This window comes from Leguminivora glycinivorella, chromosome 4, assembly GCF_023078275.1.
Source record: "Leguminivora glycinivorella isolate SPB_JAAS2020 chromosome 4, LegGlyc_1.1, whole genome shotgun sequence".
In the NCBI taxonomy this organism is placed as follows: Eukaryota; Metazoa; Arthropoda; class Insecta; order Lepidoptera; family Tortricidae; genus Leguminivora; species Leguminivora glycinivorella.
The window spans coordinates 21,195,023-21,218,961 of record NC_062974.1 but is presented as its reverse complement, the minus strand read 5'-3'; the positions used below and the strand labels follow the sequence as shown (position 1 = coordinate 21,218,961).

The 23,939-nt window shown below is 36.3% G+C and overlaps 1 protein-coding gene across 8 annotated transcripts in view; it reads right to left on the bottom strand.

The window, feature by feature from the left end:
• LOC125225514 (guanine nucleotide exchange factor DBS-like) overlaps positions 1 to 23,939 on the bottom strand; it is a 180,343-nt gene that overhangs the window by 52,449 nt on the left and 103,955 nt on the right. For all 8 annotated transcript variants that reach the window (XR_007176992.1, XM_048129269.1, XM_048129263.1 and 5 more), the window contains exons 10-11: positions 21,048 to 21,218; positions 20,198 to 20,329 (exon numbers count right to left, since the gene is read on the bottom strand). Coding sequence is in view for 7 of the 8 variants with exons in the window: in XM_048129269.1 (XP_047985226.1) it covers positions 20,198 to 20,329; positions 21,048 to 21,218 (303 nt within the window). In the remaining variant the exon portion in view is untranslated. The remainder of the gene's footprint in view (positions 1 to 20,197; positions 20,330 to 21,047; positions 21,219 to 23,939) is intronic.

The window sequence follows — 23,939 nt, the reverse complement described above, 5'->3', positions numbered from 1 at the left end:
GTTTCCCACCGATAATAAAGTCCAAAGTAATTAAAAAAATTACATATTTATTTTAGGCATGCGATTTGACAGTCGTCGAAAAGAGTATATACTTGTCAGTACATACATCTATCTCACGTTTTTCTCTTCTACCATTTGACAGATCTCCGTCATCTTGTGAAATGTATTTTTCCATTCTTCAGAATCGTTGAAGCAACGCTTGTTACACACGCGAAAGCTATGCAAAGTCTAATTTCGACCCATATGTCACGGCCAGGTATAGCCCCGGCGATTATCGTTAGACTTACAAGCCACAGGTCACGAGTTCAAATCTCAGTCATCGCATACGTAGATATTACAGCTTTTTTAATTCATTTTTTTACTGTTTTATTTATATGAGAAGTTAATGAGTACAAGCTACTGCAATGACATTAAATACAAGGACGCACAATTCATAACAAAAATGTTTTAAAAATCTAGGTCTAAATTGCATTTATAACATTCTTGTTGATGCTAATAACGTTAAATTCTTATCTGCTTAGGAAAAAAATCGTTCATATCATAACCAACTTAGTGTATAAAGACCTAGGTATCAAAATTGCAAATGGAACTGCGACACACTAAAAACTCTTTATCAAAATACCTTTTGTCATAATATGCTCAAATGACTTATATCTCAAAATGAATTGCGAACGAATATTGAATGAATGGAGCCGCTACCAATATATAATAAGTATGTATGTATTAGATATTTCCAATTTATTCCATAAATATAAATACCTAAAAAGGCCGCAATTTTACTTCTTCATTACATAAACTTTAAAAATACCCTACTGTATCATCTTTATCTTGGTCACTTGTACTCCGTTTATTACAATAAATGTATGTAATAATTTGTATGTGTAAATTTCCTGAAATAAATGTCATATCCCGACAACATAAAAAATATTAAAAATGAAGCCACATTCTATAGTAAATTAAGGAAATGGCTGACTATTAATGCTTTTTATGACATCTCAGAATATTATAATAATAATGCAATTTAATGTTCAATACGATCACATACTATTATTATTATTTTTTTGTAATTATTGTTCAACATCTATTTCTTTTTTTTTAATTAATTATTGAATTTATTTGAGAGTATTTTCTATTTTTAAAATGTAATATTGTATTGTACCCTAATTATGATAATTTAACTTTAACTTTGACATGTAAAATTGTTAATTTTATGAATAAATGAATATGAATATGAATATGAATATCTTGTTGTCACAAAGAAAAATTTACAAGGCTTCCAAGAATCTCGAGCTGGAAAGATACAAATTAAAATATTTTCTATGAAAATAATTAAATTCGACAGCAGACAACCCAAAGGGGTAATCGGATTTATTTATTATAGGCATTTGTTTTAAATTAAATACCAGTGGCTCTGATCTGATAGTGGGATATTCTTTAAAATTTATTTTCTAAAGGAGATTTAATGTTGGTAATGCCATTCAAATAATATTAGAAGTGTCTACGCGAGTGTTCAAATTTAATTATAGGATAGCACATATTGAAAGTACTGTAATATGGGTACAAAAGCCTACCTATTGAAATATAAAATACATAGCAAAAAGTATAGAAAGGACCTACGACTTTTCGACTTTTTATTTACACTACATACCGACCATACAACTGACTCTAATTAATCTTGGTTTTAAAAAGTGTAAAATGTAGACCTAAGTGCGTTTTCACATTATCCGATCCGATATCGGATGTCGGACCGATACATTACAGGCGGAATCTTGGATTCTTCTATTGATATCCTTCCGACATCCGTTATCGGATCGGATAATGTGAAAACGGTCTAATAGCGACTCAATAGTTTTTGTTCCTTGACGGTCATTAATTTGAACTAATAAAATTATTTATTTAAATCTATACAATTACAACGAGTATTATAATGTATAATACATTCATTTTGTAATGTAATCCAAAGAAATAACTTATAGAAATATATTCTACCCTTTTTGCTTGTTTTCTGATTACTATTTAGCCAATTTTTCATTGAGTCATACCATGGATTTTCAATAGGGACTGAGCTCACACTTTTTTTGCCATACTAAATTGAACTTTATCACCGGTGCAGAAAGGCGTTCTTATCAGACTAGTAAAAGTGTGTCCACATGAGAGGGTCAAAGTTGGGGCTGGTGTCCCTCTCGCACGTGTGACCAGTGTTAAAGGGATTACTATAGTAGTAGTATTTTTACCTGTATGATAACTAAGTTTATAAACTTCTTAAATTATTTTTGTATTATATCGAGGCAAGGATATTAATACCTTGTAACGAATTGGTAAGTCATTATTATGAAGCCATAAAACCAAAGATTTGCGCAATTTAAAAAAACCTTTAATTCGGTATTAGTAGATTTGGTAGTAACTTTGAATATTGACTGGTATCCCCAAATAATGACAGTGATGACGTCATTCAAATAATTTTGACAGTGGCAATAAGTGCGAGAGGGACACCAGCCCCAACTTTACCCTCTCATGTGGACACACTTTTTGGCCTAACAACTCAATCTAGCTTAATAATATATAAATCTATGAGTCATACCGGACAACTGTCACTGTACATTTGTAATGGTCGATGGTTAGCTAAGACAGAGTATTGCGGTTAGTAGGAACGATGTTGAACCTTAGGTTACCTTCAATCAATACTAATACTGAAAGACAATTTTTAAACTTATTGCATTACATGTGTCTAACAAAATTTCAATGAAATGGGTTGTAAATCTAATACTAAAAAAAAACAATATTTAAAAAGAGGTTTGATAAGGGTATAAAAGATAAAAACAAGAAATAAAAGATTTCCACTGCCGAGGATCGAACCCACGACGTCAGGTCAGGAGCGCGCCCATCGTCATACGCTACTATAACTGAGCTATTTAAGCGATAGTAAAGGTGGTGAAATATATTATTATACCGCGATGTAATGAAAATACGAATGAATAACTAACTTTTGAAATAATGCAGAAAATGACATCGTCAATAGTAGAGTTTGTAGGTAAATGAAAAATATGAAAATACTTCTTTCAGTACAGGTTTTAGCGCTTCTTGGCGTGCATTTAAAGGTGGATTATTTTTTATTCTTCTTTATTTTGATCTTAACGAAAAGTCTGTTCCAATTTTTTTGCTGATATAATTTTTGCCCTGAATGTTATTCCGAGCTAGTAAAATACTGAACTTCCGTTTTGTTTTTAGGGTGGTTTCAGCAGAAATAGTGTTTCAACACATAATGTAGATACAAAACAACCATAACTTCACTTGTCCTTTTATTGCTTGTGTCATAACTAATTTAATTACTCCGCTTTTTGCTACTACAAAGTATCATTCACAAAAATAGGTGGTTTCTTAATGTGTTATAAAGGTCATAAATTAAAGTAGTCGAATTTAAAACAAAAGTCCTGATACTATTTTCGCCTGATTTTTAGTGAATTAAAATAATCTTTTTTTTATTATATTATACGTTTCTTGTCACAAATTTTGGTGGCTTAACTAAAAAAACTATACCAAATTACCAAACTTAATTTTTGGTGACATAAAAAGTACTGTTATAGAATTAAGTTATTTTCCCAGTAGTAGCAAGACCGGATAGCTCTTGGGGTAAATACAATACAATACTCTTTATTGCACACCTCACATAGTTTACAAGTAATACACAAGAAACAAAACAAATTAAACAGAGGTAACAACAGGCGGTCTTATCGCTGAATAATGTGCTTAGTTCAACTCTTTTTTACTAGCCAATATCGTAATTATAAGCGACAAGTATTTATTACGACACATAAATCCATAATTTAATTTACACTACAAAAACCAAACCTGTCATCATGTCAGATGCAATCGGCACTCATACAGGCTCTCAGTCTCATCAATAAAAAAAAAACTTGTGATCAATTCAGAGAAGTAGGAACAAAACATTCAATGCGTAATGGAGAAGGCAGTACGTGCTTTCAATGTTGCATTAACCACTAAGGATTTAGTCAGTCTCGACTCTAAAAAACGAGAAACAGGAAGTGTGTTTGAAAGGTCCGAGAAACAAAAGACTACTTAGTTTTCTTTTCGTGTCGCTTTTCAACATTCCTATTTTTGGGAAGACTAATAAAGGAATGTCGGAAGAAGTATACAACTTTACAACTAAAGAGACACTTTGTCGCGTTCTGGAACTGAATTTTGTGAATATATGAGAGACAGTATAAAGGTACAGTTATATAATTTGTCTACACTTCCAGCAACAAAAATAAACACAGCTTTAGCCGTCTCGAATAGGATAGCTCTCAAATGTTGAGGCCTAATTTTAATATTATGTTAAGCATAAATCGCGTTTGCGTCGCAAATTTTGCTGATGATTCAAAGCACTCAATTACAGAGGAAGGAAATGTTATTTTGGACTCATTAGCTTGATCCTTGATGACGAGATTTCTTACCGGATTTGTTCGAATTAAGTGGTGTCGATTGAGCTTCGCGTTATGAGGGTTAATTTTATAATCTTCCTTAATTACCATGTGCAAGCTATTTGTGGAACTGTGATTATTTGTGTTTGACTCCCTCAACATGGCCGAGACGGAATGTGGGAATTCATTTTAAACTTTTAAAGCAGTAAAAACATGTGGAATCCTTTTTCAAAAGCACACTTTTAAACATATTCGTTTCATGTGGTGTTTTGTCAGCAAAATCTATATAGGGATATGACTAAATGTCAGTTGCATTCAATAAAGGAGCACCTACTTATTTAGCAGATGCATTCATTAGTCGTACTTAGATTAGATTATAAAAGATGTCATCAGACTCAGCTCTCCGCTACTTGTAACTACTGAATTACCTTTTAATAAGCCAGAATATTCATAATCTACCACGAATAACACGTAATAACGTTTATCAATGATTGATGGTGAGATACGCCTACGTAATATTAGTTGAGTCTACGTCCAGCCCCGTCACTTCGCCTTGATGCCAGCATTCCTTTGAGCGGGAAGCTACTGTTCCTAGGCTTGGCCAGTATTCTGCACGCCTATAATTACCATATTTAAAACGTGCGATAATAGTCAACTATAAAAATAAACTTTGTACTTTATTCAATATGAAAAGAGCGGCTCTAAGGTCAAGTATCAAGAGCAAACAAAAGGAATAACTGACTATTAGGTAAATCACTTAAAGTATAGGGTTGTTAGGTACAAATTGTATTTAGGTCGTTTATTAGTTTTATTACTTCGCTTGCGTCTACGACCAATACCTAATTACTTAGATAGACATTTTTTTAATAATATATCTTTTATATAATAACAAACACTAGGTATCACGGCAGGACCAACCGTGCAACATTTGTTGCAAAAGTTTTAAAATAAATCACAGACAAAACACGGAATAATGATTATTTAAGTTTGACAACTTAAGCATTCTTTATGACCATTACTGTAGGCCTAGCACATGATTACCGCGAGAGTATGTCGCCGCGAGATAGATTACACGTCTTCTTCTAACTGTATCAATGACATAAGGACGGGTAGTCTATCTCGCGGCGACATACTCTCGCTGCAATCATGTGCTAACCCTGCTGTTGTGATATGTAACTTTACCAATTTAATAGATATGGCCTCTATTATATTTCATTGACCTATGCCCCTCACCTTCGCCCCTTAATTAATAAAGTGAAATTAATCGCGATTGTCCCTAATGACGTAATAGATACAGGCACTTATCGTGCTCCTTGAACGAAAACATCAGTATATTGGGACATTTGGGACTAGTAGAGCTAAGATGGACGTATCTATCAGGTTTCACCATAGCTGTCACGTTATAAAAAACAGTGCTAAAGTAACGCATGAAACGACAAGTAACAAAAACGAGACCACGTTGCCCAGCTTTGTTTGGAGTTAAGCTTACGAGTAATAAACAACTATGATTCTTGTTTATTGCATGATGACAGGGGAAAGCAAACTTTCATAAATGCAACCAAGTTAGATAGATTTTTTTATATGTATACAACATTAGAGGTTTCGTTTTACAATTCGTTAGATCCGATTAAGGACCTGTGATGTGAGACACATGCAATTTATAGTATGAAACCTTATTTCACTTGAAACTTTCCTTAGGAAAACTTTACGCAGCGCCCTTTCAGGTGGAATCATACGTTGCTGCCGTAGTTAGACCCTAATAAAAAATCCGTAATACACTTTAGTATGTACATCAATGAATTCATTCATAATGTCTCCATGCACTTTTGTAGCTGATAGTACATGTACCAGAGACACTGTCTCTTATCTTATACAAATAGGCGTTTTTCAAAAATATGCTGGACTTATTTTTTGCCAGCATACTACGCGTAACTGTCTTGTCGGCTGAGCGCCTTATAAATGCTACCTCAGATCAATATGGTGTCCAATTAATCCAACTTATAACATACCTCTTACGAAACCTCATTTCGCATGAGGTCTCTCCTTATTTGGGCGAGAATATCGGATGGCATCCGTTAAACATATTGCGACATATGACGAAACATAGGTGCATCTTCAAGTTTTTCAACCATAGCTAGGTTCATGACTTTGTAGGAATATACTTAAGTTTCCATTAGATGACATATGTATTTGTAAATGGCAAAATTTTGTATTTACCCAAGGCTTACAGTCATTTCAATCGCAAGCAGTTACTTCTGAAGTAGAGCCTTTCATTCCTTTTGCGACACTTTTACTATCTGTAATAAATATGATCCCGATCCCGACTATTCCAAGCCGTAAACTAAATAGAATATGCAAAAGCAAGATGATACTCAAAAAACCTTATAGGGGTATTAGGGGTCATGAACTTCTCATATAGAACATTCAATTGGACCGATTAGCGATTGCACAACGTGGTTGATAAGTCCGGACCACGAATAATCGATTAATATCTGTTATTACTAACATCACTCTTCATAATGCCCGTAATTTGACAGAGTTGACACGGAGTGAGATCCTTAAACACCATGAGTTTGGACGAACTCAGTCTCACTTGGTACCTAGTTGTACTGACATCGTTATGGAATGTCAGTCAAACTTGTGGTACGGGTACTGTAAATGATGGAATATACTTCATTGTACAACTAATACAATAGCAATGACAAAGGTCAATACAAAAAGTGTCGGTGATTTGTTCGTTTCCATTTAATTGGCAGCGTAGTGCTTCTTGCTAAGCTGCTTTACTTTTATAAAAGGTTTATTAAGTAACAACACAATAGTGAATTACTGAATAATGACTCATGGTTTGTTCAATGGTGAAAAGGTTTATTGAAATACTTTCTATACGACGATAGTTAAATCTCATGACAAAGGATCTAATCGATCACAAGTTTTATATTAATTATTATGAGTACATACTTAGTAAAAATTTTGAAAAAACCCCCGACCGTGACATAGTGGACCGATTTTCATGAAACATGACTAAGAACACTCCCGACTAACTCAGCTTTCAGACAAAAAAAAACTAAATCAAAATCGGTTCATCCGTTCGGGAGCTACGATGCCACAGACAGACACACACACAGACAGACAGACAGACAAACAGACAGACAGACAGACAGATAGACAGACAGACAGACACGTCAAACTTATAACACGGTAACACCCCATTGTTTTTGCGTCGGGGGTTAAAAAAATTAATAGAGGTTTTCAGTACCTACACTAATATACTATGTCTAACAGTATGTTCAAGTACCTATCACAGCATTAAATCATCCTTATCCTCCTTGCGTTATCCCGGCATTTGCCACGGCTCATGGGCGCCTGGGGTCCGCTTTGACGACTAATCCCAAAATTTGGCGTAAGAACTAGTTTTACGAAAGCGACTGCCATCTGACCTTCGAACCCGAAGGGCCTCCTAGTAAGGTCCTGATAATTGACGCTAGTTGACGCGTGATTGTCGCTAGATGTCACTTAACTATGCCTAAACAAATAACCCGCATTTACTGATGTATGGATGGAGTTACAACTCTTCCTTACTTATTCCTCTATGATGATAGTAAGAAATAAACTCGTCGTGCGGTCGGATTCGCCGCGTTCGAAACCGAAACGCACACATTACTCAGGTATTAACGACAAATTACACACTTATAATATATGGACGTCTATAGACGTACAATTAATCGGATCACGAATACGGTCACGGATATTGCGCGGCCCATGCCTGTCATAATAGTTACGAGAGACTTTCACTGAACACTATCATTGTCAATATCTGGCCGGCATTTATTATACTCGAAATATAAGGCGCGTAGGCTAGGTACCTTTCTAGCACTCCATAAGCATGTTTTTATTAAGCGAAAATTTCGGAAGAAGACAAACCACGCACCACTGAGTTTGTTATATGCCAGTCTATTGTAAGTATTGTAACGGTTGTTGCTTTAGTCTTTAAACATTAAAATGTTCCCTGATACCGTATTTTATATTTTATATGGTCAAATAGGAACCGAGGCTATCAAAGGCCGACGGAGGTGATGCTCTGAAAAGTTGAATGGTGCTGGTGGTCCTGTAGAAGTAAAGCGCGAACGTTCTAACTTATAACAGCCCACTGCTATAGCACAGTTTTTTTTTTTTAATACTACGTCGGTGGCAAACAAGTATACGGCCCGCCTGATGTAAAGCGGTCACCGTAACCTATGGACGCCTGCAACTCAAACAGTGTCACATGCGCGTTGCCACCCCATTAGAAACTTGTACATTCCCTTTTGCTGTGTTAAGTACACAGCAAAAAGGAGTGTACAAGTTCCAAGGAGGGTTCGGGTTGCCGACGACTCAAAGGACAATAAACGGAACAAGTTAGTTCCGTAAGTCCTCCCGTCATCAGCACACCGCACCCTCGTTGAGCTCTGGCAGCCTTACTCACCGACAGGAACAGTGATTGTTGACTCCGACAGTTTTTAATTTTGACACCGAATGTAGTCATAATATATTAACTCTTTCGCTGACAGTGCTCCAGTCGACGTACTGTCACTGAAAATACTTAAACGGATGTCCTTTCTGTATACGGGTATGTTCGGCTGTCGACGTAGTGTCAGCGAATGGGTTAAGTTAAGCAAGCCTAGCAGGCAAGCATGGTCACGTGGTAAACGATATAACGTTAGGCCGTCCTTTTCGCACTATTTGTAAGTGCGATAAGGTGCGTCCCTGTGCGATAGGGTGCGTGCGATGCGATAAAGTTTCTCCAACTAGTGTGCTACACCCGTTAGTTGTAGACGTATACAACTAAATAGGGCTAGCATACTAATTGAATATGAAAGAGCCTACGATTGACGACTACAAAATTATATTTAATACCAACTCATAAGTGATTCCATACCTACATAAACTATTGTATTGTATAGGTGCGACTAGTAACAATGTGTTTCATTCCAAGGAGTGCATACGCGATATTTTATGACTACTTTCTTTCAACTTGTGATCGTGAAGAGGACATAAATTGATACCATTTTCGTTTAATGATAACATTAACGCATCATTTTAAAATACAATAAGTTGCCTGATCCCATATAAAATGCACAGTATTTAACTCACATATATATGTATTTGTATCATATAATTAAATGTATTGGCATTTATAATTGGCATCGTTTTCAATTATGTATTTCACACGTAATTCTTTATTGTTTATTGTGGTGTGAAAGCGACTTGTATAGCGAAATTTATATGATCGCTTTATTAAATTATTACATGCAAGCATACTATACAAGAGCGTCTTAATTAATTTAATTAGATATTAAAGCGTAGGAAATACTAAAAATATAATTATTATAGATATGTACTTATATTAAGAGTCTGTACGGAAAGCGACGAGTCGTGGAACGTCTGGGGCCCTATAGATAGGGTAAACTCGCCTCATTCGGTGACACGCCTAATTCGGTGATACAAGCTTTGAAGCACTATTCCGAAACACGATTTTTGGTTGTTACACTGAATTAGGCGTGTCACCGAATGAGGCGAGTTTACCCTACCTACATCGTTCGACTCTTTCTTTCCGCACAGACTCCAAATTGGTTTAGGTATTGCCTCCACGATTATGATTATACCTACATATTTAATATATGACGTGTATTGAATATCGAAAGCTAGGGAAAAGTCTTGTCATCTAAACATCTATTTAAGATGCCAACATTGCCAACCTCCTCCATAAACAAAGAATCCGCGGTGAAACTGAATAAGCTTCAATCCAATCCAAGTATGCAGGTACTCGTACAAAGATCTGCCGGCGTATCATGCTTCCAATTTTATCACTTGTCCACGTGGATAAGACATCTGTCACTCTCACACTGACATACTTACCAAAGCGTGACGGATGCTTTATCCACGTGGATAAATGATAAAATTGGAATCATAATACGCCGGCTGGGTGTGTAAACTCGTCCGACCTCAAACGCAGTTGACCTTAGAGCCCTACGTAATTGCACCACTCCCACGGCCCTGGTATGCAGAAATGATCCACTATTGTTAATGACATGGTACTGGTCTAGGAGGCCTATTTGACTTGGGCAAATGACATGTCAGACGTGGCTACCAAGTGATATGGAAATTGAATTGATGTATGTTAGCAACACATGTCGAGTCCCTGTGGAGTCAAATAGAATCCCACAATATTATAGTAGCTAAGTAAGTGTATGGAACAATTTGTCCATTCACCACTTATTATATATTTCGTAGGTGGATGCATTCATTTTGTTGAAAGTAAAAGGAAGTTTGACTTTGAAAAAAACTTCCTGGTGCAACATTTTGCAATAGTAAGGTGGGCGATAATCATATTCAGCGTAGGAAATGCCACTGGTATCTGTGAGAAATGCTTGTAGGTAGGCAGCTTACTGATGGTAAGTCTTGTGGTTTTTAATAAAATAATATTGAAGCACGAAATAAACAAATTACAAAAATAAGTAAAATAACCTATAATAAATATGTTTTTAAAACTGGAAGTCAGTTTAAACTTTCATTTATGCAATCAAATCGATGCCACCGATAAACATACAGTAAACAGTAACCTGATATCAAGTACAGCTGCTGTGCTAAATTCTTATTTAACTCAGATCCTTTTACGCGGCCGCCGAATTCGTGCTAAACGTTTGAAATATCAGACCGAATTGGGAAAATAAATGGATCAAATTCTAAGAGAGCTTATCTTTTTATTTACTGGACCTAGATTGGACCGTTTCCTGTTCACGATGCGTTTCGTAGAATATTTGTTTATTTTATTTTGATTAATGTTATATCAATATTATTTAGCTACCCAATTTTTGTTACTAGACAATTTACTGAGATTTTATTTGAGCAGGTGCAGGTGGCTACAGTAACATGTGCAACAGATAATGATGGCCGAAATAGAATAAGTACAACGCAATTTTACTTAGTTGCATATGCATATTTTATTGAGTAGGTTTAGGTACTTTATTATGAACAGGAACAGGTACCTACCCAGTGTCCGACACTTTTGTACAAATAAGTATGAACTCGACTAGAGGTATATGTTAAGTTAATGTTATTGAGTTTATATTTTATGCATCCGAAAAATGGCGAATACCCAATAACCCAAAACAAATTAGATAAAAAAGGTCAATTCGCAAACATCGATCGCGGTCAAAAGCCGTCCGCGGTCAAAACATTTCCGATACCCAAGGAAATGGAACCGGGAAATTGCCTCTGCAGCCACCATTAGGCCTTTATTTCAATTTTCCGCTATTTTGGACAATTATATTGCGTGCTCGTGTTATCGTGTGATGTAGTGTTTTATTTCACTGCTTTCCAAACCATCAGATTAGCTTTTTGGGTTACTCTCTTACATGACATACGACCGCTTTCTTGTTCGTTTTGTTTTCGATCTTTGCTTCCTCCCTTTAAAACCGTAGAGCGATTATAAATTTAAACAAAATAAGATGGTATACAATATTATTTTTATATTAGGCAGTAAATCATTATGGTTTTTTTTGTTTAGGCTCTTTATTAATTTTAAGGAGTCAAACATTGGGTCCAATCAATCCCATCTGGCTTATACGACTAATACCAATAACAACGCCAAACACTTTCACGCAAAGTTCCCTTTATATGTCAGCAGTTAACAATAACTTCATTCTAATGTTTACCTACGTGTATCAGATAACAACAGCGTACGTGATGAAAGCTAGAGACCCAATAACAATACAATCAATCATACACCACGCAGTTAAGGGCCACGCAGCCCTAAATATCAATAGAAAGTGTCACAGTGCGTGGTATTATGTTGCTATATGTTATATGTCGTAACTATAATAACGTGTAGGTATGCAAACTATTACAAAGCAAGGTAAAGCACAACCAGAATAGGAAGAAAGTTGCGTTGACTCCGCGTATACGACCTCGGCTTTCTAACAGATTATAACCTTTTTGCGTTTATATTACACGGGAGACGTGGCTAGTTCATAAGCCTGTGAATGTAGTCAAGGTAATAAATATAGATGCGGCTAAAGTGCCAAAAAGATATATACACGACCTTAAATTAAAAGCATTTTAATTCGTGTGTATACATACTTTTGGCACGTTGTCTGTATCTATAGTTAATACCTAGACTCTACGAGCTACGTAGTGTACGTATTCTTTTGACCGATGACTGGTTCTATGCTTTCTTTTGTTGATCACTGTAACTAATTTTGACTTTGACAAAGTCCTTGACAAGTGAATAGCTCATTTCAAGAGTTGTTTATACTTGTGTTCATTGAGTTGGTCGTGGTTTAAATAACATGCGTGTTACATTGTTGCAAATTCAATTAAACTGTATCAGGAAATGGGTCAACACTTTGTTAGATACTCTTGTACAGAAAATATATTCCCATAAACATTAATTTAAAAGGTTATTGGTTTAAATAACATAAAATATACTATCACGCCACTTCACAAGTTCAACAACACACACGAACTTCATAGACATCTAAGTAGGTATTTAAAACGAAATTTAATCGCGTAAAATACGATTGAAGATCGTGTAAGTTTAAATCAATATATCTAAGTATTACATCGCAGGTGAGCGCAGTGCTGGATTATTCGCAATATTTTCCATCACAGAGCAACTGACAAATCTAACTAAATAATAACTTGTTTGTATTTTGGATAAGAAGTAAGTAAGAACCGGCAGAATTTTTTCTTGTTTAATATGGTAAAAAATAATGACTTGTGACATTATTATACGCTAATGAACGGTGAATGTAACTCGAAAACATCGAATTCCGAATTTATTTCAAAAACCCCGTGACCGGTCACAAACAAACGAAGTAGGGACAATAAATAACACAAATGAAGTTATTTTGGGCTTTATTCAGTGACACGGCGGGCTCTGAAGAGCCTCTACGGAGGCTTTGGGTAACTTGTTAGGTTATTCTTGGTCATCATTATCCCTTTTACACAATTTCATAAAGGGATATTTTTCAATTGTAAGGATATTTCGTGTGTTTTTCCCGATTTTTCGAGAACGGCTGATTCGGTTTTTTTTAAGGGTCTACAGTTTTTCATGCTGCGTCACGCGATAGAAATATATACGAGTTACAGTTGCAATAATATGTTATTCTACGAGAGCTGAAACTATGACACTTATGGTTCTACAAATAAGTAGTGTAAGTACACATGTAGTGATTGGGTAATTTTGCAAGTGTGTTAAACAACGAGTACGACGACCCTAAACAACCCTCATTGAGCAGGAATAAAAGCGTTGCAACGCAAATGTGCCAGCTCATATCCTTGCTACATAAACACGTACTAAATATGAATAGATACCCAGAATCACTTGCACAGACATTGACAACTTTCAACCTCACCAAATTACAGCGCTTAACTAGTATGCGAGTCGCGTCATCGTACTTGCCCCTTGCATACCAATAAAACGGCAGAAAGCTGTCACACAAGATCTAGCCCTCATACACATGGAAATATGCCGCCGGTTAGATCTGCGATAAAGTTTTTATGACTGACGTTATAGGGACAAAAGTTGATAAGTAGCATGTCAACGGATAGAGTATTTATAATCATGAACCTGTTAAACTAAACAGTAAAACCACTTGGCTTAGTTGACGTCGTTAATAGAAAACGCCAATCAAAATTCTGATATGTATGAATAATATTAAACTCGATAATGTATATGAAATAGTCAGTCTACTTTTTGTGGGTCTGTCGGCCACGCAACCACGAACTATTTTTTTTGCAGGATAGCATTGACGCCATGGTAAAGGTAAAAGTTGATATTTATGACATAAACGTAGTTGTGCTTAAACACATCCTTTAGAAGGTTCGTGAGACCTATACATATATATCGTCACTACTTTGAAAAATTATTGTATCTCACGCTGCTCCTCAAAGTAAAAACGCAGTAAGTCTATATGCATTCCATACATACTTACTACAATTTTATTTTCATTGACAGACGAAGATACAAGTTTTTTTAAAAGTAGTGACGATATATACATTGTAGTCACTAGACTAGATAAATTCCCCAGCAGGAAGTTTATTCTATTTATAACCGAAGCGTTTGCGGAAGGAAAGTAAGAGTATAAAACATCAAAGTATACACCGCCCCAATTTATTCCCGTGCACTGCTGATGTCCCAATATCCGTTATGAGTTCCTTGTCACGCGTTATGTCGTATAATATGCGAGTTCATCACAGAGTTTTTGCGCACAGTGACTTCGAACCCGGAGCTATTGTTGTGAAACTGCCCCGTGTAATAATGTGATATTATGTCATACGGTCACGATACCACAGTAGCCGATACACGGAAGTTTATATCTGCTATTAAAATCTTAATCAGATGAATTACTGAATGCGAAACCTGGAATTAGTGGATGAGTTGAATAGAGTCACGGGTATTATAGATTTGCGGCGCTATTCATTAGGCCGCTAATAATGGCGTACCAAGTAATTATTTATGTGAACAATAGTTTTCCCTATCTGCTTATAGACGACTAGCTTTTGCCCGCAGCTTCGCTCGCGTTAGAAAGAGACAAAAAGTCACTCTCTAACTCACTCTCAGCCTAAGTCACTCTCTAACCCTTCAACTATCTCAACTTAAAAAATCACGTCAATCCGTTGCTCCGTTTTGCCGTGAAAGATGGACAAACAAACAGACACACTGGTACTGTCACAAATGAAGTTAAGCTAGAAGATTAGAAGCTCTGCTGCACACAAACTCAGCCCTAAACTACTTTAATACTTTGTCCATATGAAAATTAAAATGAATAGGTATAGTCGAGTTCATAAATATGTGTTCATTTCTTCACCTTAACTCTACGCAATAAGGTGAAAAATGTACACATATTTATGAACTGGAATGTACTTCTTACCACCGAAATTCAAAAAAATCTTAATTATAGTAGTATAGGTAACAGTGGTAGGAAGTAATATAACGTTTTCCTACCTGGCGATACGTGTAAGTACGTGTATTATATTATCTGTGATAGGGCGACTAGCTTCCGAACGCACATTAAAAAAATATGTAAAATGTTATCGAGTCCACACCCTCTTTGCTCTAAGCTGCACGAAATTTGTAAAATTAATTAATAACTAAATAATATACCAGTCGTTTTTCGGTGAAGGAAAACATCGTGAGGAAACCGGAGTAATTCCAATAACGCCTAGTTACCCTTCGGGTTAGAAGGTCAGATGGCAGTCGCTTTCGTAAAAACTAGTGCCTACGCCAAATCTTGGGATTAGTTGTCAAAGCGGACCCCAGGCTCCCATGAGCCGTGGCAAATGCCGGGACAACGCAAGGAGGATGATGATACCTAATAAATACATCGTGTTCCTCCAAAGGGACTTTTACTAAAATACTACATGGCGCAGTCGGTAGGACGATCCTTGTTAACATCTTTGACATCCTTCCTACATCCGATATCCAATCGGATATGTACTAGGGTAGAGCGAAAAAACACTTTTCTGGAATTAGCAAACCTAATAGTTATCAATCAGTGCCCCTTAGTCTATGAAGCCTTTGTGCAAATTTTCAGCTTTTTAAATCAACATCTTCTCTCCTCTTCTTAGTCCAATTAGGAGTGCCACAAGGCTCAATTTTAGGTCCATTCCTGTTTTTGGTTTATATAAATGATTTGCCATGTATAGTGAAAAACTTTTGTGAAATAGTACTTTTTGCTGATGATACATCACTGCTTTTTAATGTTGACCGAAAATCTACGGATTACAATGTAATTAATAGCACGTTAGCTGATGTACTGCAGTGGTTTACTGTCAACAATTTACTTCTTAATTCTAAGAAAACCAAATGTATTCGATTTTCTCTGCCGAATGTTAAACCAATCGATACAAAAATACTTTTGAATGATGAATGCTTAGAGATGGTAGATACAACACTGTTTCTTGGTTTAACATTGGACAAAAATCTACAATGGAGTCCTCATATAAAGAAACTAGCAAGCAAATTAAGTTCAGCCGCATACGCCGTTAGGAGAATCAGGCAACTGACTAATGTTGAGACAGCTCGCCTAGTGTATCATAGTTATTTTCACAGTGTAATGTCATACGGTATTCTGGTTTGGGGCAAAGCAGCTGACATACAGACTATCTTTGTATTACAAAAGAGAGCCATTCGTTCTATTTACAACTTAGGAACACGTGAATCAGTAAGAGAACTCTTCAAAGAAATTAATATCTTAACTGTAGCTTCCCAATACATTTATGATAGTATAATTTATGTTGTTAAGAATTTAGACTGTTTCACTAAGAATTCTGATATCCATAATTATAACACTAGAAACAAAAATAAGCTTGCCATAAAGAAGTTTCGTGTCCGTAAAGTACAGAAGTCATTTGTTGGGCAATGCATTCATTTTTATAATAAGTTACCTGACACTGCTTTGAGATTACCCCTCCCAGCTCTTAAGAACTACTTAAAAAAATCATTGATGTTAAAGGCTTATTACAGAGTCGAGGACTATTTGACAGACAAACATGCATGGCCCGAACCAGAAACTACAAAAAACGAATAGCAATTAAAATAATTGTATTATGTATAGAGGACACAGTTCAGATAAGAAAGCACATCAAATATTTTATATTTTATGTTGTGTAGGTAAATTACATATTTAATGATATTGAGATTCATATTATCTTTTTCTTCTATGACAATTTGATATGTTTTCTCTGAAGAAGAACGACGCAAGTAACATTTTAGTGCTATAATTTTGGTTTTCGACGCCAAAAGCTACTATAGATGTCGTATAAAGGTTTTCGGCGTGACCGCTTGTCATATAAAAGCCTCCAGTAACACCTTTTAGCTCTATAAGCTTATACCGCTAAAAGGTGTTATTAGGAAGTGATGTAAACGTTTATATCACCATTTTATAGAGCCTCTATAGGCCTGGTCTATAACAGGATCAAATATGACTACTATAGATCTATATTATTGTATAATAGTGTTAGGAATCACTGCTATGCAATCAATTTGCGCTATTAAGGTTCCCGACAAGCCGCTATAGTTGTTGCGTTATACAGCTAAAAGGTGTTATTAGGAAGTGATGTAAACGTTTATATCACCATTTTATAGAGCCGCTATAGGCCTGGTCTATAACAGGATCAAATATGACTACTATAGAACAATATTATTATATAATGGTGTTATAAATCACTGTTATGCAATCAATTTGCGCTATTAAGGTTCCCGACAAGCCGCTATAGTTGTTGCGTTATACAGCTAAAAGGTGTTATTAGGAAGTGATGTAAACGTTTATATCACCATTTTATAGAGCCGCTATAAGCCTGGTGTATAACAGGATCAAATATGACTACTATAGAACAATATTATTATATAATGGTGTTAGAAATGACTGTTATGCAATCAATTTACGCTATTAAGGTTCCCGACAAGCCGCTATAGTTGTTGTGTTATACAGCTAAAAGGTGCTATTAGGAAGTGATGTAAACGTTTATATCACCATTTTATACAGCCGCTATAGGCCTGGTCTATAACAGGATCAAATAACCTACTAAAGAACAATATTATTGTATAATAGTGTTAGGAATCACTGTTATGCTATCAATTTGCGCTATTAAGGTTCCCAACAAGCCGCTTATAGTATTTTTAGTAGTCGTATTTTAACAGAAATTAAAACCTAACTATACCACTATTTTGGGATATAGTGGCTTTGGAAAACACTGCTACAGTATTTAACACTGTAGTAGTGATATGAATACCATTATAGAGCTATTTTGCTGTATAATGAAGTTTTCAGGATACGTTTATATAGCTTTGAAAAGCGTTAATAGTCGTTTTCTAATGCCTTTTATATCTCATCGCCGTATACGTCACAATTACTCTTTTATATCACAGAACTGTGGAATAATGGTTTCGGTATCTCTTTTAAAACACAATAGCGTTATAGCTGAGTTTACTATATGTTTTATAAAAAAAAAACTGTTTAGAAGATCTTTCTATAGTAAAACATTGAAAACAAGTATTGTTTTCTATATAAAGAACTTATAAGTTAAACTGGATCATAGTTAAAGTCTCATGCAACCCTAATTGAATCCACAATGGCGGGCTTATGGCAGTGAATGCGTATGATAAGTGACATAGTCGAACTATAAAAGCGTATGTTTTACTTCTTGGATCCATAGTAGAAACTATGGTGCCAATAATTTTATTGTATTAAATTATATTTATTTATTTTATTCAAAACAGGTATAAATCGAGGGCGCACTTAAAATACTCCATTAAACTAATATTCTTTTAACGGTAAAATTTCCATCGCATACCTTTTTGCAGTAATGATGGAATTATACGAAATCCAAATTATTTTGATTGACACTAAACTTCACAAGTTCACACGCCACTTTTCATAAAGTTCCTCGTTTAGAACAGTTTTTGTTAAATATTACACACATTAAATTATTTTAGAAATTTCATTCATTCGCATTAAAAGGGACGGCAACTGCTATTACAGAACAAAAAACCTGTATAACGGAATCTCAAATGCTACTATAGCATAAATTGATACTATAATAGCGTTACTGTGTCCTCTATGTCAACAAATTAGCACAATAGTCATCATCACATCACCATTATAGACCTTAAACGTCACGGATGATACTGCTATAGCCCTATTATATCATTAAATGGCTGCATAATTGCGCCAAATCGGCTCTACAGTACCAATATAGACTATTTATAGGACTATTTAATGTGATTTAATTTGGTGCTCTCGACCACTATAGGACCAGAAATTGTTACTTGGGGTATTATTAAGCAATAATATAATTTATTGAAATTGATTTCCATAGAGTACCTAGTCTGTTCATATTCTTTGATGAATACTTTTGCATGTTAAATTGTATGTTGTTATTTAATGCATGTTAATTATAAGATGTAATGTTTTGAAAAGAAGTTGCCCGCCGAGTTTCTTGCCGGTCCCATAGTGGATACCCCCCTCCCAACTGAGGGGGGACTGAAATCTTCTCGAGGCTGAGGCGTAGGGTTAGAGCCGGCGTAGCTTTATTTGACGTTCATATGCGCATTGTAATATGCCTACTTGAAAAATAAATATTTCATTTTCATTTTCATTTTTCTTCTGCCTCCGCATTAGGGTTGAAATTTTGAAAATCTCATACAAACCTAAAAATTCAACTTTCAGATTTAAAAAAAAAATCGACAGTATTATGTTTAGTATATGTTATTGATACATATCATTATGAGAAACTACAAAAAGTTGCGAAAATAGCGTCAAGAATCGCCAAAGTTTGTCTAGTTTCAGTACATTCGCCAAAATTGGCGATTTTTAACGCTATTTTCGCAATTTTTGGTAGTTTCTTGTAATAATATGTATCAATAATGTATACTGAACATAATACTGCCGAAAAACATTTTTTATCTAAGTTGAATTTTCAGGTTTGTATGAGATTTTCAAAATTTCAAACCTAATGCGGAGGCAGAAGATGTTGATTTAAAAAGCTGAAAATTTGCACAAAGGCTTCATAGACTAAGGGGCATTGATTGATAACTATTAGGTTTGCTACTTCCAGAAAAGTGTTTTTTCGCTCCACCCTAATATGTACTGTGAAAACGCTTTAAAACTAGTCCTACCTGTGAGTTGACAGCCGGAAAAATGGAACGGAGCTGCAGGACGCTGAAGGCTACTTTACTATGTGAGTAGTCATCCAAACATATTTCACGCTGTACCTAGGGATTGAAATCCTACCTGTGTGTTGACAGCTGGCACAGTGGTCGGTGGCACAGACTGCACGGGTCGCGCGGGCTTAGCCGCCGCACGCTGGAGGGTCGCTCGCTTCACTGTAGCCATGAGCCAGACATCTTCTACTCTTTGGGCCACCTGCGGAAAAGACCGGTATAAAGTGGTATTCGGAAGGTATTACCTATGATATGAAGGTTCGTGAGCAACATTTAAAATAGTGTAGAAGTTTTGATTTTTGTTATGAGCATGTTGTAAAATTGAACTGTCCAACCCTGCGTCGTCTTGGTAATTGTTAATTATTGCTAAGAAGCAAAAGCATAAATAACTTGGCGGCATATACATTCAATTTTGATCAACGTTAGGCAACGTTTCTCTCGAAACGAGAACATTGGCAAAATTTTATGAGTAACTTCAAGTTTGTAAATCTTAAGCGTAGTACCAGCGCGTTGGTCTCCTGAGTAGTGGACTGTAGTAAAGCCTCGCGGAAGCGGTCGGGCGCACTTAGTCCGAAACCCTGCGCGTCTTCCAATCCGTATCCATGGGTATGAGACTATCATCTAGTATGTGTTTACCTGTGCGACCAGCGCCTTAGTCTCTTGCGTAGCGGACTGTAGTAAAGCCTCGCGGAAGCGGTCGGGCGCACTTAGTCCGAAACCCTGCGCGTCTTCCAATCCGTATCCATGGGTATGAGACTATCATCTAGTATGTGTTTACCTGTGCGACCAGTGCCTTAGTCTCTTGCGTAGCGGACTGTAGTAAAGCCTCGCGGAAGCGGTCGGGCGCACTTAGTCCGAAACCCTGCGCGTCTTCCAATCCGTATCCATGGGTATGAGACTATCATCTAGTATGTGTTTACCTGTGCGACTAGCGCTTTGGTCTCCTGCGTAGCGGACTGTAGTAAAGCCTCGCGGAAGAGGTCGGGTGCACTTAGTCCGAAACCCTGCGCGTCTTCTAACAGTTTGTCCACGGCAATGAGGCCGCCCTCGCCGGCCAGAATCTCGACGCCGGACGCGCACCAGTCGTTGGCCTGGGAAAGATATGTTACGTTACTTGATATGTCTAAATATCCTGTTCACGACTTTAAGGAACTTTGAATTGTTGCAATATCTGTATTACAGCTAAGAAGATCCGTGTGTATTAACTATGTAAAATATTTATTACCACATTTACATTCCGTACCTACACGTACACGTACGTACAGTCAAGTATGAAAATTTGTTTTTTTTTATACCATGTCGGTGGCAAACAGGTATACGGCCCGGTAGTTCATCGGGAATAAAAAATGAAAATGAAAATGAAATATTTATTTTCAAGTAGGCATATTACAATGCGCATATGAACGTCAAATAAAGCTACGCCGGCTCTAACCCTACGCCTCAGCCTCGAGAAGATTTCAGTCCCCCCTCAGTTGGGAGGGGGGTATCCACTATGGGACCGGCAAGAAACTCGGCGGGCAACTTCTTTTCAAAACATTACATCTTATAATTAACATGCATTAAATAACAACATACAATTTAACATGCAAAAGTATTCATCAAAGAATATGAACAGACTAGGTACTCTATGGAAATCAATTTCAATAAATTATATTATTGCTTAATAATACGTCGTTCTTCTTCAGAGAAAACATATCAAATTGTCATAGAAGAAAAAGATAATATGAATCTCAATATCATTAAATATGTAATTTACCTACACAACATAAAATATAAAATATTTGATGTGCTTTCTTATCTGAACTGTGTCCTCTATACATAATACAATTATTTTAATTGCTATTCGTTTTTTGTAGTTTCTGGTTCGGGCCATGCATGTTTGTCTGTCAAATAGTCCTCGACTCTGTAATAAGCCTTTAACATCAATGATTTTTTTAAGTAGTTCTTAAGAGCTGGGAGGGGTAATCTCAAAGCAGTGTCAGGTAACTTATTATAAAAATGAATGCATTGCCCAACAAATGACTTCTGTACTTTACGGACACGAAACTTCTTTATGGCAAGCTTATTTTTGTTTCTAGTGTTATAATTATGGATATCAGAATTCTTAGTGAAACAGTCTAAATTCTTAACAACATAAATTATACTATCATAAATGTATTGGGAAGCTACAGTTAAGATATTAATTTCTTTGAAGAGTTCTCTTACTGATTCACGTGTTCCTAAGTTGTAAATAGAACGAATGGCTCTCTTTTGTAATACAAAGATAGTCTGTATGTCAGCTGCTTTGCCCCAAACCAGAATACCGTATGACATTACACTGTGAAAATAACTATGATACACTAGGCGAGCTGTCTCAACATTAGTCAGTTGCCTGATTCTCCTAACGGCGTATGCGGCTGAACTTAATTTGCTTGCTAGTTTCTTTATATGAGGACTCCATTGTAGATTTTTGTCCAATGTTAAACCAAGAAACAGTGTTGTATCTACCATCTCTAAGCATTCATCATTCAAAAGTATTTTTGTATCGATTGGTTTAACATTCGGCAGAGAAAATCGAATACATTTGGTTTTCTTAGAATTAAGAAGTAAATTGTTGACAGTAAACCACTGCAGTACATCAGCTAACGTGCTATTAATTACATTGTAATCCGTAGATTTTCGGTCAACATTAAAAAGCAGTGATGTATCATCAGCAAAAAGTACTATTTCACAAAAGTTTTTCACTATACATGGCAAATCATTTATATAAACCAAAAACAGGAATGGACCTAAAATTGAGCCTTGTGGCACTCCTAATTGGACTACAGTCCCGCTAGAGCGAGTTTTGTTAACAACTACTGTTTGTGTTCTATTGCTAAGGTAAGAAGACATAAAGTTTAGGGCATTTATAGACAAACCATAATGTTCTAATTTCAAAATGAGCGTTCCATGATCCACACAATCAAAGGCTTTTGAAAGATCACAAAATATGCCAATTGCATCACAAGAATTTTCCCAAAAATTATATATATGTTTAATGAGTACCGAAGCAGCATCGGTCGTGGAACGGCCCCTTGTGAAACCGAACTGTTTGCTTGTAAGTAATCTATGTCTGTTGAAGTGTCCCAGTAGATCATTTAACATTAGCTTCTCAAAGACTTTACTTAGTACAGGAAGTATTGATATGGGACGGAAATTGGTTATATCACTCGAATCACCCGATTTAAAAAGCGGTATGAACACCTCGGCAAGGAGCTCATTCCACAGCCGGAGCGTTCGCGGGCGGAAATTCCTCTGAAGCCGCACGGTGCGCTACCATTTAGGTTGCAAGGAGAGTGGATGAGCGCCCTGTCTATGGTGAGCGGGTGGGTGTATGAAATTGCTGAAAAATATTTAACTCAACTCTTATGTCGACGAATTAAGAGCTATGGGACCAATAGGACCCATTAACCCATATTATTGCACTTAACTGTACATACCTTCCCATTTTTTTATACCACGTCGGTGGGAAACAGGTACACGGTAAGCCTGATGAAGCGCGGTCACCGTAACCTATGGACGCCTGCAACTCAAAGGGTGCGCCTTGCCGACCCATTAGAAACTTGTACACTACTTTTTTGAAGAACCCCATACTGTAGTTCATCGGATATAACTCGGCAGGGAGCTCATTCCACAGCCGGAGCGTCCGTGGGAGGAAATTTCTTTGAAACCGCACGGTACGCGACCATTTAGGTTGCAAGGTGTGTGGATGAGCGCCCTGTCGATGGCAAGCGGTGCGATGATGAAAAGTGGACGTTGGCATCATGTATAACAATTCCTCAGAACACAACCCT